Here is a 16385-nt window from a genome sequence, read left to right as displayed (position 1 = left end):
TCTGGGATCTCTGCTTGGACCATAAGCAAGTGCCAGCTCCGGAGGAGCACTGCGTGGGGGGGACCGGGAAGATCCTTTGGGTTTCTTTTGGGGTCAGGCAAGCCCTTGCCCAGCAGGTCACAGCTCCGGCCAAAGCATCTGGCAGTGGTTCTCGGGTACCTATAGGCACCTGGTGGCAGAGGGGATCTGGGTGTCGGTGAGGACTGCCAAGGAAGCTATGCTGTATGCTTGTATTAACACCTTGGGAAACTGTGATTAAAGTCTGATCAGTGAGTGAAACTCCATCTGTGCCATCTGGTTGTCTGTCTTGGGCAGGTTTACAACTGCAAGATTATTTAGGAGTGCAATTTACAGGCGGGGACCAGTTTAGAAATAAAAGAGCGTCCAACCATTTGTTTGAGTTGAAGTCAAAGTCCCTGTATATAAAAACATTAAAACTTAAATAGACCAAAGAATCACTCTATTTACAATAATATATTAGAAAAATGAGATTATTTTGGAATGATGTTGACCATACTTCTTCAAATAGTATAATGAATTAAAAGTACCTTGGGTTGGCAATTGATTCTTTTTCTTCTTCTCTTACAGTAGGCAAACATTCACAGTCAGCTGAAAAAGGGTAAGAAACAAAACTATAGTTACTCTTGGCTGTTATTCTCCATTTAATTCAAAATTGCATCAACTTTTCTGTTGCAGTCCCTAGAATGTAAAACTGCAGATGCTATTCTGCACCCTTTTATCTGTAAAATCAGCATGGTCCACATAGCGTAAGTGTTACATGTTTTAAATCTTCCTTCCTTTGATAGGTGTTGCTGTAATTTCTTTCTTATATGTATTTCAGTTGTTTATGTACAGCTATACAAGTGAACTACTTTTGAGGACTGTTTCCCATAAACTGCCCTGGGGAGGACTATTTGTTAATTTTTCCATTGCTTATAGTTGCACCTATGCTTTGTAGTCCAGCTGGGAATTTGGGGCTGGAGTTTAGGGAATGCTAATAAAAAAAACCCCTCTATGTAAACTATTTGCTCCCTTCTGTCCACAGAACTTTAAAAAACATTTTACAGCACTATTTCCCCATGTACTATATTTAATACCTCTATTTCACTACTGCTGCTTAGCACATGTTTTCTGCTAGAGCTCACAGACCGCGAAGGTCAAAACCCCATCATGTGGAGCACTGTGCTAACACAAAGAAATGCTCCAAAGAGTTTTATGTCCTGAAAAACAAAGCATCCCTAGGAGGTCAGGCAAATGAGCCATTGGGATATAAGGCAAGGGACCAGGAATGAAAAAATACCAGGTTTCAGCATTTCCTAGCCTGTGAAAAGCTGTTAGCGGTTCAAAATCAGTCTTGGTTAATTCACGCCTTGCTGAAGACCTGCGTTTTTTGAGGCGAGCCTTGAAGTAGGATGCAGGGCTGTTAGGGATTTTGACCAAGAGATTTCAGTTGGGAGGAAAATGGTGGGGGGAAAAAAATACAAGACACTAGGAAGGAGCCGAAATGCTGCTGGTGGTAGCTACTGCAGGTACTTGCCAGAGAGGATGTAGATGGTGGACGGTGATGACAGCAAAAAGCGGCTTCTCTTTCTTGCCGTAGAGATGGCAAATGAGGGAAAGGACATAGAGAAGGGAGGTATGTATTCATAGGATCCTGGCAGTAATTTTAAGTAAACGGTGGTCTGAACTATGAGTAAATGTGTGTTTCTTCTACAATAGCATGATGTGGAGCACAGAACTTGTAGAAATTCTGATGACTGAAAGGACTAGATGCTTCAGAGAAACTAGTATTTAGCATTAAAAATGTGTATTTAAAAATATAAATACCATTCACAGCTATACATGTGTTTAATAGAACTGTCTACTGGAAACTCAAAACATTTATGATATTCCATCATATGTTAAAAATAAGCTCCCACACAAACTAAAATACTCCTCTGAACAATTCTACCCCTGACATTTGTGCTGCTATTTTAGTAGCAGGGAGTCAAGAACACAACTAAAAATGTTGTAGGAAAAGCAGTGACATACATACAAAATGCCTTACATTGATTTTTCTACGCATGGGATCTACATCAGCTAGAAAGAGAGGGATGATGGAGTAGAGGGGTTACCGTGTACCATTTTTGTTCATGCTGTTCATCCATTTATCAAGCTCTTCCATTTCTATCTCCATAACAGAGGGCGTGTCTTCTTCAAAAATAGGACTTGAGAAGGGAGGGGAGAAAGAAAAGGCATTACACAAAATGCTTAATTCAAACAGCTTATAATGGTAGTAATTTGGTATCAGTCTTTCATAATTCCAGACACATGTATAAACTCTGGAAAGCCACCCTAGCCTAGTCATCTGAGAAGACATCAGCCCAATGGCTGTGAACGAAATGGCCGCAAATAGATGCGTAGGAGCGGTGGTGAGATGCCGGTCCTGGGCAGAGGTAGGGCTGGCTGGGACATCACGAGCAGGGGGACTCAGATGGTGCAGCCTGGGGTATGCCAGAGCACAGGACCACTGTAGCTATTCAAGAACTGTCCCTACTGTAAATAGAAAACTGAAAAATAAAATAGTTTCTCTGCCCTGCTGGAACAAATGGCAAAAGTCCTGTTGCTCCAGCGATAAAAGTGGGGGGCCTAAAACTTCTTCCTAGCTGTGACTGACAGTGGCAGCGACTTCAAAAGGAAAGGTCATGAACAGAGTTAACTGCATTTATTTAAATGCCTCCATTTAACTTCCCTTTGCTGGTCATTCCTGGAGTCACATGGGAGAAAAAAATATTTTTAGCAAAACAACCTTTTTTTCCCTGTGAAGCCAATTTAATAACTTCCAGCATTGATTAGCAAGATGGAGCTCAATAAAAGGTAACGATAAAAATTATCACTCTAAGAGCCGCACAGCTTTTGGCTTGTTTTCCCAGCGGCTAAGGCATTGCTTCCACGGCAGCTGGGCGAGCCCTTCTGCCTCACCTCAGAGTGAGAAGACAAACTTGAAAAACAGGGGAGCAAGACACAGAGCTTATTCTGAATAGCAAAAGCCTGTGAGGAGCCTGGGAACTGATCCCCTTTGCTCATGGGGCACCTTGTATGTCTCATGGCATCTTGTGGCTGGTGGAGCCGGGGGTGTCTAGAGCAGACATAGGGGTGGCTGCGGGCGGTGGGGCAGCGCTCACCTTGCCCACCGTAACTCCTGTTCTCCTGCTCCGGTCTTATGCCTTCAGCTAGATACTGAAGTCACGCTTTAGTCACCTCTAGAAATACTTAACTGGAGCAATTGATGGCAAAAGGTAATGGTGTTTGGTTAAATTTAAAACAGGTGGTGAAGGAGCCAAAAATCATAATACCCTGTTAGAGTAAAAGAATTAAAAGTGATGTTCATAAGCTTTACCTTTTCACATTTTCACTTCCCAGCTCATCTGGAAAAGAAAAAAGTTGGTGTTCATAGTTCTGCTCTTTGTATATACAGGGTCCAGACTGCAAGCAAGCCCTGAATAGGGTCACGTAAAACAGGTTGCATTTTCAAAAGGTGTAATAGTTAACTTGTAGATGAAAGAGAAAACATCTCATCCTGATTGTAATTTTCAGAGGAACCCATTATTTTTAATCTTGAACACACTAAATGCAGCTCATTATTAGCTCAGCCATGCTGGGAGGAAACCAACTGTTAGTGCCGCGGTGGGTAAGACACAGCAGATGCGCGCTTCTCTGAGCAACACAGATGTCGCGAGAGAAATAGTATCCTGAAAAAGAACCACTGCTGCAAAAAAATTGTTTACTGGAAGCATCAGGACATTTTGCTGCTGACTACATGCAGGCAATCCGGCTCTGCCTGGAGACTCTGGGAGCCGCTCACGGAGAGAAGGGGGGGATGGACTTGCATAGCAGATTAAATCTCGGTTAGGCAAATGAAGCTGAACTAGCCAGATGTCAGAAGGGATTCAAAGCTAGTTATGACCCCAAGACAAAGTAAAGATGGGGGGAAAAAAATAGTGTAACAGCCATTATTCAGACAAATACCTTCCTCTCCCAGAATCAAGTGACTGAAAAGCCTCAGCCCTCAAAAAAGAATTAAGAACTACATATAGGATGCACATTGTATACTGTCTTAAATCAGCTTATTTTTAATTCATCGTTGCCAATGGGTGCTGACACCTCCCACTTGTTCCAGTACATTCCCTGACTGTGGAGCAACTGCATGGCCACAGAGCCGTCTGCTCCCACCTTGAGGATGCCCAAAATCCCAGCTCCAAGCAATAGGTACCAGGCAAGAGATCCCAGGATTGTGCTCCTGCAAGGCACCATGTTTCCTATCTCTCTGAAGAGGGTACCTGCATTTTAGGTCATCCAGAAACAGGTGAGCAATGAGGTTCCTGGTTGTGAATTCAGAGTTTGCTACAAGGGTGACCTGGTGATAAGGCAGGTGCGGTCTAAAAATGCCCTCAGAAATGGACTTAGAATCTATGTTGAACGTATGCCACTGTCTGCAGGCTGAGGAGCTTACAGCTGCACTCTTGTTCTGTAGAGACACTGATATGACCATTTCGGGACTTCAGTTACCAACTGCGTGGGTTTAATATGATACCTCAGTTTGCTTTCTGTGGCTTGACACTCCAAGTTACTGATTTCTTTGCTAACAGATCAAGGTACCTTCCTGAAGTGCTGCTCTCCCTATTGCAGCACCCAGGCATTCTGACCACAGGATTCCTAGTTCATTTACTGTGATATCTTCATAGCTGCTACCACCCTACAGTATCCCTTAAAAGTGTTCCTTAAAATGATTTCGTTTGTTCTTATTTTATTGAAGCTCCAAGCAGCTTTACCTTGTGGGCAGTATAGGCAATAGAAGCATTAAATTCACGTTGCATGAAGTTATTAAGCATAAAGACAGAATAATCGTTAGCAGCCACACGGTTACATCCATACGCCGTTCCCGGCATTGCCAGGAGCTGTAGCTCCTGTGGGTGTGCAGCATGAGCAGGAGGTGCCAAGAAGCAGAACTAGCTCCCACCCAAGGAGAGGTGTGTGCCCAGATACCTCTGGCCTGGGCTGGATCCCTTTCCTATCTGTAAAATGTGCAACTACAACTAGAGAAGTGCATCCGAAATGTGGCATCCCAGCCCTCCAAATAATGTTTTGTTAATGTTGAGTGCGTCCTAAAAATATCCTTTTGATGCGCAAGAAGAAATATTTACCTTGTTTAGACTTTTTCCTTTTATGATTGATTACAAAAAATATGATCAGCAAAATCAGCAGGACCAGCAGCACGACAGGGACAACGTATATCAAGATAGGCTGTTCTGCTGCTTCTAGGCTGTCCTGATCGTTCACGGCATTCAATTCAGTACTTGGAGTACTTTTTGTTTCAAAGCTGCTTTCAATAGCGCTGCCAGTGACAAGTACTGGCTCGTGGTCATCCGCAGTTGAAGAACGTGTAGCAGGAGGAGGCATTACTGTAACGGTGGATAATATCGGCGATCCATCTCCTGAACCATCATTTTCAGACCCTGCCAAATATATGAGAACAACTTAACATTTTTGGGGGTTTATTGGTATTTTCAGTGAGTCAAAGCACACAGCTTTAATATTTACTTTTCACGTCTTAAAAAGCAGCGGATGCCCCCCCGCCCCAGATTTGAAGTCTTGGGCATCAGATGTAGAACTGGATCACAAATTCATCAAAAAATCTTACCAGTCCTGACCACGTTCTTCAGCTGGCTTTAACTGGGACACGTCAGCACACATGGTCTGTCTGCACGCAGCTGTCTTGCACAAACAGACTTCTTTTCCTGCAGGTTGGCATCCGGTCTCGCTCTCACATAAAAGTCTTCTGCTTGTCAGTAAACTACACCATCCTGCTTTGCTCCTCAGCCTTGGCACGTACAGCCGCAATCTCTTTCATCCCTCCCCTTACCCACAGAGTTAGTACTCCCTTCAGGGAGACCGTTATCCCTGGTTCACCAATTCCTCCGGCTCACTCATCCCTCTGTTTCTGTGCCTTTCTCATTTGTTAAATTTATTTCACTGTGAAAAACAGAACTGGTGAAAGGAAGTCTGAAGCCTGCAGAAGCTGCTGACTTTCACTTCTGCATGGACTAGAAGAGGTAGTAGTAGCACAGAGGCTTTACTGGATACAGACGCAGTTGGCTGCTCCTCTGTCTGATCCTATGGGCACGCTGAAGGAGCGTATGGTAAAGAGCCATTGCTGGTTATTCTTCACAAATCCTAAGACTGGGGGTTTTGAACCTTGATTCGGGTTTTGGTTTCATTTATCATGCGTTTTGGAAGAAAAGTGGTGAAAATTGGCTATATTGGTAATAGTGAAACAGGTTTTCTTTTGAGGCTAATTAAGAGTCTATGTTGATTGTCACGGAGCTTAACAGAAGTACAGCAAATTCTGGGCTGATAGCATATTCTATACTGATGCCAACAATCCTGTTGTAGCCAAAGGTGCAAGAATCAGTCCTTGGATAAATTACACCAACACGTTTCCAAATACAAAGCCTTCAATAATTTTCTTAGCATGAAATTAAATGATGGCTTTTTGTGTTATCTGCCCTTTCAGATACAATGCTGGCATGGTGCAGGTCTCATTTTATGCAATAAAGCAGGATGGGATTTTATGACTTTTGCAATGACATGTTTCTCCCTGTTCTTGTAAAGTGCTGGGCAGCAGTTTCCACTAGAGTTAGCAAGAGCTTAAGGTTTTCAGCACCTCAGTGCTGGCATTTCCAATCTCACAGGACTGGAACGAAAAGTACTTAGCATTTTAAATGCTTTTCTAAACACATTAATCTTCATAATGGCCCTGAGAGATGAGCAGTTATCATCTCCATTTTACAAATGAGAAATCGGAAGGACAGGAATGCTGTCCTTCCCAGGGACGCCAAGTGAGAGAGGAAAACTGGGATTAGAGCGCTATCTCTTGCTTAATCCGCTCTGTAGCATCTCCTCTCCTGTCAAATTTGTCTTGGAGAGGAGATGAGTATCTCCTGAGACTGTATTCCAGGAAACCCAATTTCAAACGAATAAAATGATTTGAGTGTGACAGCAATAATTTATCTAGATTTTTATGTCGCGCTTATCACTCAGGCACCTGATTGTTTCATCCTTTCCTAAAAACTAGGAAAGAATTTTAATGCTTAATAAATAATACCTAATACTTGAATATAGTATTTAATACTGTAAAGGTCACCAGACTCTTTCACCACCATACGACAATGAAAACGTTCGCTTTTCAGTGGCAAAGCACTTCATATCCATAGTCTCTCTGTCGCTTTCTTCTGTATTTAGTATTTCGGTCAAAAGCAAAACACGATCTCTGCCTCCCTTGCAGGTAATGACCCCTTATGCGTGTGCTCCTCCACCCCTTCCCGCAATCTGCTGGCTGTCCTTAATGCTATCGCAGAGGACGGGAGGGAGAGCTCCTCTCCCTTACTCGTTTGGCCACTTGACTTTTCTTTCCCCAGGTAGTTGATATTCCCTGGCGCCTGCAGCCACTCCATTTCGATTACTGTTGCACAGAGCAGCGAGGTATCGCTAGAGATGTCCTCACCGCAGACCGCGGCGTGATGGACTGTGCTGCAGGAGGAGCCGATGGACCACCACAGCCTCACCGAACCGCTTCGATGACCTTGCTTCGTTTTCTTCCCCTAGACATTGCCCTTGAAACCTGTCGTCTGCCGCATTTGATATATTGACAAGGACAAGCCCGTTGCTTAAAATAGTACAAATGGGAAAGGGTGTGGGGAAAATACCTTATTTTTCATTTATTCTGAGAGCTAAAATGGATTTTTCAAATGTCTAAACCATGGTGAGACTTTAAAGCAAAAGCAGGCACACCTCATTAACTGCAGCACTAAACTTTCAGCTGCAGCGTATGCTGCGCTTGGTTTCCAAGAGCGACTTTTCCAGTGTCTCTGGCACTTTTTATTTGCCTGTTTTTGAGCTATGAAGCAGATTTCGAATCATTTGTCTCTGAGTGAAATAGAATTACCTTTTCTAGTCTCTAGGCAAAGAAAATGGTGAATCACAGGGAGTGCCCTTGCCCTTGCTCCCCACTTTGCATAATTCCAGGGACAAACATCTCTTCTGTGAACGCCATTTCCTCTTACAGAGATCTTTTCTCCGAGTGAATGAAATACGTCTTTCAGCAGAAGGGCAGCCAATTGCACAACGCTCTTGCGAGGATATTGCTCTTGTTTCCTGTGTTTCACCTGCTGCCTCAACACACTGCCCTCCAGCTCCTCTGCCCCTCGCCTCTGAGGACCAGCGCTCGGACCCAAGGGACGCCCTGCCTGTCACGCAGGGGCTGCTCTCGCTCTCGGGCCACCCACACGTCACATTTTTTAGGCGGTAGGAAAATCACAGCCTGCACCTGGGTGAGCCTGGTGGCTTGCACCAAGAAAGGTTTTCTACCTCCAGCCCGGTGGGGAGGGACGGACTCGGACCTCCTGCTGCAGGCACAGCGCTCGCCGCAGCCAGCTGCCGCGTGGTCGGCCCTAAGGTAGTCGTCGTTTTTCATAGTGTTTCAGTTTAAAGTGCTCAAAATAGCAAGCGGGCTGTGTTGCAGCTGGCCCCACCGGCTGTTTTGTAGGGTGAATGAAAGCTGGATGTTGCAAGGTTTGGAGCAGGGCAGGAGAGCGTCTGAGAGTCGCAGATCTTGTGAGATGCTGCTCAAACATTTTCTTCATGCCTGGAGGGAGCCAGGTTTGCGGTGGTCATTCATACCATGAACTGTCTTGTCAGCTGTGCTTGGGTTTCATCTTGCAGAGATCTACTAGCTCTCTCCAAAAGGGAGTCTGACCATAATATGATATAGTGTACACTCAGGATGGAAACCCAAGGCCAACAGGGTGGAACAAGCAGCGAGTCACATCTGACCACGTAGATATCTCCTTGACTTGACAAAGCCCATGCCCTTCCTCTTGCTGAGCTCAGCCTCATACTGCTGGCTATGGTCTGACATCCGTACTCGGCCTTCTGCACATCTCGGCCAAGGAGCAGGTGCTCACACAACAACTGCAGCGGTTTCAGCTTTGGACTGCCTGGGGCACGAGTGCTGGCAGCTTCTCCCTGTGTCTAGGGAAGTGGATGGGAGCATGCCACAGCTTCAGCCTGGCCCATACTGCCACTTCCCATGCTTTCAAGAGCAGAAGGGAGAGGGGCTGGCGTGCAGCTGCGTCCCACCCTGATGGGGAGCTGGGCACAGCTGGAATCGGAAGCTAAGAAGCTGAAGCTGGAAACTATGAAGTTCTTAGGTTCCCACCACTGAGGTATTAGAGGACCTAGTCCTCAGGGGACCAAAATGCCTGAGCAAGCTCTAGCAGGGGCTCAAAAAAGGTTCTGTTACAGTTCTTACGAATTACAAAAAAGCTATGTCCCTGAAGGCAGATACTATGCTATAAGTTATTATTCAATATTTTCTACTTAAAAAATATGCTTGGATTACTGATGGACTTTGCGTGGATTTTGGAGGTGCCCCCAAGCCTGCCTTTCAGGGGAGGTGGAGGGAGTTGAATATACTGAGCAGCATCACAGACTGGACTCCAAACAACTGCATCTCAAACAAACAAACAAACAACATGTCTGTTGTTGCAGCATTTCTCTCTCTGAGGTTTGTGCTGTAGCACTCAGAGGTGGTGATATGAGCTTCTTGATGAAGTAAGCAGGCAAACAGGTTTCTGCTTTCAGCTGGATGCGTGGCAAAGGAAAATAGCCGGCAGTCAGCACAGTCGGTTCTGCTGTAAAATCATCAGTCTCCCTGCTGCCTTCTCATCAGGCTCGAGGGCTCGGGTCTCTGAAGGGAATTTTTCAAATTACACTACAGTACCCACTTACAGAAGAAGAAGGGATGGGATAGAAAAAAGCAAGAGCTAAGTCAATGGGATAGTCAAGCTTATGAGTTTGAAAGGGAGTTTTTGTTTTTCCAAACTTTCCTATAAGCTATAAAAATGCAGTGAAAGGAAGGCTCACGAGAGGGTGACAAAACAAGAAAAGGCTATAAAGCTGTGTACGCTGGAATAAAGTTACCGTATCCTATATCACTTTGTTCCATAGGTGCATTCCTTCTGGTGGTATAGTCCTACGACTTCACGTGGTCCGTACGATTCTCTCTCCTATTGCTTGACTCATCCCTGTTCTGTTCCTCTCCTGGCATTTCACGCTGCTGTAAGAAGGGCCGTTCCTTGCCATGGCCAGGGCTTGCCCCGCTGCTGCCTGTTGCGGCAGGTCCTGCCTGTCAGCCTGGCTAGAAGAGGAATCCTTAAAAGCCTGCAGGCTAGCTGTCGGGTGCATACGCTCTTCTGATGAGGGAGCACAAACATTTCAGGGAGGCTAATCTGTAGAGAAGATCCTTTTAAAACAGGGTGCTTAGAAATTGTTATCTAGGTATAGCCTGAAAGAGGAAACAACTGTTTAAGTCCATTTCTAGATGATGGAAACTGCTTTTTCCTCCCTGTACTTCCATCCAGCTGAAGTGCTGCGTTAACTGCCAGCGTTGCAAATTCAGTCACGCGTCTTGGAGTCAACCTGTGAACCTGTAGTCTCATTTCTCACCCCCAGGACTAAAGGTTTTCCAGACCAATTTATGCATTTAGTTGCATCTACTTAATCTCGTGGCCTTCCAGATCTGCATCAGTGATACCCGTGCGACCTCACTGTGATGTGAGTCTCGCCGTGCTCCTTGCTCTCAGGAAGACCCTGAAATTAAAGATTCAGAAGCTCCGGAGGCTCTCCAGCTGTCATAAAATCTCTTGAGGGAAAATAGGCTGGGGTCACTGACTGAAATTTAGTATACAATCTTGCTGATGCAAAGGAGAGATTTTGTGAAATGCCCCTGAAGCACTTGAAGTTTGTGTGTGTGGATAAAAGGGATGAATAGGATGAAATATGTACAAGGGATTGATGTATTCAGTAGAAAGGGTTTTTCATCTGCTTTTTAGGGAGCTGCACTTTGGAAAGAGAGGATGTAGCAAATCCTCATTTCTTATATTGTTGCTTTGCTAGAAAATTGTAACAGGTGGCTCTGATGGGTTCAAACCCGTTCCTGAGTTTATTACTTCAGGGGGGAACAGGTCAAATATATCACTCCCTTAGAGACCTTGGCTTTGTAGGGGACTTTACCTAACAGGCGCTTCTCGGCCAAAGAGAGAGCTGCTGCCTGTGCTCACGGCTCAAGCTGCTGAATATCTGGATCTTTGATAGCAACGTTTCTTTGAATGACAGCTCAAAACAATAGCGCAGAGACGCAGCCAAAATACAGCACTACCTGCAGCCATCCCAGCTCTTCCCCTTAACGACCTTACATGCTCTACTGCTCCACGCATTTTCTTGCTCCCCGCGTCAGACCACTTACGCTGCAATTTCCCGCATGTTTCACCGAGCGCGGAGGGAGAGGGGGGACCCCGGGAAATGCCCGTAGGGTCAGAGCCTTTTCCTGTAAGCTATAGTAAGGGCCTTAATACTTGTGCCTGGGGACAGCACACACCTAGGTAGGTCTTTAGGGCTGCTGTGAGGCTGAGCAGCGACCACCGTCACCCAGAGCGGGGAGGGCCCTCAGCAGGTCACCGGCAGGACTTTCTCTCTGCATAAAGCAAGGGGATGGAAAGGGGAAGGGGACTGGTGCAAACCCTGATGTCCTCTCAGTGTGGAGCCAGGAGAGGGCCAGCACCCAGAGCTGAGACCTCAGGCGTGCTCCTAAAGCTACCAGCTTAGAGTAATCGGAGCGTAGCTGGGAGAAAACCGCCTGTTAATCGTAATCCAAATGGCAAGGCTAGGGTTTTACAAGGCTCCAGCAAGGTATGGGCACAGGACTTATAAAGGCTTCAATCTGTCCATGCTGCAAGGTTTAATCATAGTCCTATCACCTATTTTGTGAACTGTTTCTAGACAGTAGCGGTGAGACCTGGCAGATCCCCAAGAGCTTCTGCCCCCCTTCTCCAGCAGATGACTTTAAAGGTGAGGACTGTGTCTGGGACTGGCGGAAAAGGGAAGAAAGCTCCTTTAAAGGTCCTGCCCTGTCCATCTGTGAGCAAGCAGGGGTGAGAGCAAAGGATCCCCGCAGCTGGCTGCCCTCAGCAGAGGGGCTCCCGACCCACCAGTGCCTCTGGGGTATATAAGCCCCTACATAAACTCTTCCCCCTCCAGTGCAATTTCAACCCCAAGGGCCAAGTTCACAACTTCCCCCCTCCCACCCTTGCAGTCAGAGTAAGCCCCGGGTGCATTTTGGGGCTGGTTGCACAAACAAAAGCCACCTTTGTGTGTGGAGGGAGCAAGGGTCCCTGTCTTCTCCGGGTGGGTGCTCTCCTCCCTTCCCCAGCAGTGGGGGGCTGGCTCAGGAGAGCCAGGGCTGACAGGGCTCAGGGAAGGCTCTGGCAGGACTGACTCGCTCCCATGGAGGAACCGTTCCAAAATCAACCAAAATTTAAAAGTGGACCTAGGGATAGGACGCCTCTACAGGCAGTGGGGAGTGGTTTGGGGCACCTGGTATGTGACATCTGCCTTGTGCAGCCTTTAATGCCCATTGCAAAGAAGGGTGGGGGGGCCCAGCCACGGGCTGGGGGGATCGGGGACTAAGGCGTCCCTCCGCCCCATGGAGATGGTGATGAAATACTAGCGATGAGTACGCTGCAGATGAGCTAAGGAAGCTGGAGCCTGATCGCTCTGCGTTGCTGGGACCTCCATTTTGCTCTGTCTGTGGCGGGAATTTTTCCTCTGACCGCTTTGATTCTGAGCTACGTTCAACGCTTGCAGCGTATTTTCCTAACGTGCCTGTAACGCAGCAGGGCTGTAGTAATGCGGACAAGACCAAACCATTTTATACCTTGCTTAGCTTACTCTTACAGCTAAGCAAGACTCTTAACTGCGAGCAGCTCGGCAGCACGCCGGGAGCCAGCAGCCCAGTTTTACGCCCTGCTTATAGTACTGGTTTTCAGGGAAAAAATACCCATCCCAAGCCACCTACTTCACCAATGTATTTTAAAATCTTAATGAAGTCCAGTGATAGCTGAGAGTGACCGTCCTCTCTCCCTGCTTTCTGGAGAGCTCCTGCTCACTACAGCAGCGCACTTCTAGTCCATACTGAGGCACTTTGGCAGAAATTTGTTTGACACCGAAAGGCATATAAGCACCGCCTGGCAAGGTTTTGCTAAAAGGGCTGCCTGTCTTGCGCAGTCGCTGGCTGCCAAAATGCCAGTGGAACAAACTACCCCCTGCAGATGGGTGAGAGCCTCTGCAACGACAGCCTAGTGCTTCAGCATTTTGTCACAAGTGGCTTTTCCACTCACGGTTCTTTCCTTCAAAAGGTCAGGACCTAAATCCACGGTGCTGACCACTTTGTTCTGCAGCCGAGAATTCAAAATATTTGTCTCCGGAACTGCCTGTTCTTTTGTTAAACCGGTTTCAGTGCACCGGGACTACGGAAATAAGCAGTCGGCTTTTGAATGGAAGCTGTGCTCCGTCTTTAACTTTGCTATTAAATGCTGATAGTATGGGTGTGGGGTTAAAAAAGTACAACAAATAATTAAAATTAGAACCAAAATGCCTGGCGGGCCAGCATGGAAACTCTGGTTCCCTACACACCTGCAATTTAGGAAATGCAGGAATCGTAGGATTCAGTCGCTACCGTTCAGGTTTCTGTCTAAGGAAAAAAAGTCAAAGCTTTGAAAAATTCAGGCAGCTGAAAACAGCGGGTACACACAGCGAAAAGAAGCAGAGAGCAAGTCCCCACGCATCTTCTCCCAGCGCTCAGTTTGGAGGGTGTTGCCCTCCGACTCAGCCCCATCGCTGCAGGCACGAAACGCGGTCCCACCTCGGAAGGCGAAAGGCGCTTTCATACTCACCGTTCCCGGCAGATCCTCCGGCCAGCGACAGGGCAGAAAGCAGCACGATGAGGTTTTGCTTTCGCATGCTAGCTTGGCGGTGCTCCCACCCGAGGGGCGCTTCAGCCGGCTCCCTGCTTCACCCAAACATTTACATTTCCTGTTTCCTGCCGGGGTGCATCGGAGCCGCATTTCTGCAGGAGATGGACTCTCTTTGATGGGTTTTAGGAAGTGATGTAATTCCGTCTGGGCCTGTCAAGCGAGCAATGATTGCAAAAGAAAGAAGAAAAAAAAAAAAGTTGCTCTTCAAGCACTAACTCCGCTGAAGCACCTTTATGCCGTAGGTGAGCGCGCTCTTACTCTCTGCTTTTTTGACTTCCGACTTCACTACCATTGATCTTCATCTACATGCAGCGTCATGGGATGAACATCACACAAATACAAATCCAACGCAGAAGATCATTTGTGTGTGTTAGCAGGAAGGTTTTAGGTTGCTCTTCGGGGTGGTTGAGTGAGCAGGTTTCAATAGTGCCTCCCCCCGCCTTGGTTTTCAAGCCAATTTCAATTCTCCCCCCGGCACGGTAGGACGCTGCATGCATTTATGATCCCAAGAGTCAACCCCCAAGTGGGGCTGTCTTCAGCAAACGGGAAAACTGACTGGTTCACTTGGCAGCCTGTAACTGAGTATTTTGGGCTGGTTTGAGCTGGGGAAGAGGAAAAAGCAGAAAACCACATAATTTTTTGTTAGGCACAGGTGGCGTAGCTGGAAAGCACTCAGACGCTGGTGTGACGATGGCTGTAGATGACGGGAGGCAGAAGGTCTTGAGCCCCACCAGGATGCAGTGCCTGGCATGGGGGCCCGTGGTGCCACGGTTGATGGAGGTGGCGAGCGAGCAGGTAACTCCTGCCTCCCTTCCTCCCTCCTCCTGATTTTCACTCCCCCCGCCCCGGTGGTCTCCAGCTGGGCGTGCAGACCACGGGGCATGGCTGTGCCTCCCCAACGCTGCCCTGTCCTCTGCACCCACCGCCCCACCACCGCCTGCTCACTCAGAATCACGCGAGGGCTCACCAGGGCCTTCCACCTATCGCCTGTTGCTGGATAAGAGCAACGGAGGAGGTCAACATTAAAGCCAACATTTTCAATCTTCTCGCTCTATGGGGTGGGCCTAGCCAGGGCTCAGAATTTGGACCTGGATCTAAACCATATCTGTCCCCAAGTAGCGGGGGTGGTTGGACCATAGGTTTGGTTTGTTCCGCTGTACGGGTAAGTGCTAGGTCTGAAGTTCATCCCTCTGAGTCCAGGAGAGTCTGCACCCCAGATTTTACTCTGGAGCATCCCAGGTTTGAGCCATTTTAAATATTTGCATCAAATTTTCCAGTAATAAACTAAGGAAGAAGAGACGATTGCTGCCAGTGTAGCAGCTTCATGGTACTTCCCCTAGACATTAGTCTGTGTCAACATGTGATTTCTGGTGATTAGTTGAAGCTGACAGTGGCGAATCTTTCTGTTCGGATTGGTGGAAACTGCTGAAGTGACCAATTTTTGCTCTGCTTCTGCAGCTAATAATTTGTCTTAACACACTGATGCTTTTATAGGTCATCAGTTACAGTTTCTTAGCTTGAGTAGCTGAGAAATAGGTCAGTGATTCATTTAATGACCAGATTGTTAATAGATTTAAACAGTTGAATGATTTAGTTAACCAAAAATGTGAACTGGTTGCTCAGTATTGGCAATGTACGTTTACGCACTTCATGAAACAGTGGGGGAAAACAGCAAAGCAAAGTTACAACATTGCAGCTACAAGAAGATAAAGAGAAGCTCAGAGTTATGAAACCACTGACCAACTAATTAAATATTTCTAGGAGATATTCTTTAATGTGATGTCATAGCCATACATGGTAATACTTACCAGACAGAAACGTTAGCGGTGAGACTGGTGATTGCTTCTAGGATTTTCCCGTTGAAGAATATCAGAAGTTCTGAGTATTAGTAATAGTGTCTATTAACACAGATACTTTCAATTATGAAAGTGCAGAAATTGAGGCTACCCAGGCATTTCCTATGTGCTCAGAAATGCCGTGGCTTTGTCTAATCCAGTGATAGGAAAAATGGTAATTGGCCACCGGGGCAGCACAGGCAAGGACTGTCTGTGTTTTGACGAGCATAGACTCAGGTCCTAAGGCTGTTGTCCAGCTTCAGCTTTTCTTTAGCTTTAGTCAATAGTAGGCAAAGTCATGCTTTTTAACAGTATTTTTATTCGTCATTGATTTAATGCATAAAGGATGTGTTATCTTCCTTTCTATTTTTTTCCCCATTTCCTTCCCGTGTTTGCCACTCTCAGTCCTTTCAATACCACATGGGCTACAAACATTTTCTCTCCATTTATCCTGTCCTGTGTATTTGGCTGTTTTGCCCATTCTGTAGACTCAGCCCAATTCACTCATCCCTTACTAAAACATAAACCTAGATGGAAAGACTGGAAGGGAAAAGAGGAAAGGACTTGTTATTTTTGCTTTATATCTTTGCTGCATTTTATCTCCTATCTCTAATGGACAAGACTACATCCTTTCCTCTTT

General features: G+C 46.5%; 1 protein-coding gene across 1 annotated transcript; it reads right to left on the bottom strand.

Moving 5' to 3' along the window:
- Window positions 1-538: 538 nt before the first annotated feature.
- Window positions 539-13896, bottom strand: TMEM154 (transmembrane protein 154). The gene is made up of 5 exons (XM_009807516.2): window positions 13830-13896; window positions 5184-5495; window positions 3380-3407; window positions 2122-2207; window positions 539-609 (listed from the first exon to the last, which is right to left on the bottom strand). The coding sequence occupies exons 1-5, from the start codon at window positions 13894-13896 to the stop codon at window positions 539-541; spliced, it is 564 nt and encodes a 187-aa protein (XP_009805818.2).
- Window positions 13897-16385: the final 2489 nt, after the last annotated feature.

The sequence above is a fragment of the Gavia stellata genome, chromosome 5, assembly GCF_030936135.1.
Source record: "Gavia stellata isolate bGavSte3 chromosome 5, bGavSte3.hap2, whole genome shotgun sequence".
Lineage (NCBI taxonomy): Eukaryota > Metazoa > Chordata > Aves > Gaviiformes > Gaviidae > Gavia > Gavia stellata.
The sequence above is the reverse complement of the archived record's forward strand: the minus strand, read 5'-3'. Positions and strand labels throughout refer to the sequence as shown.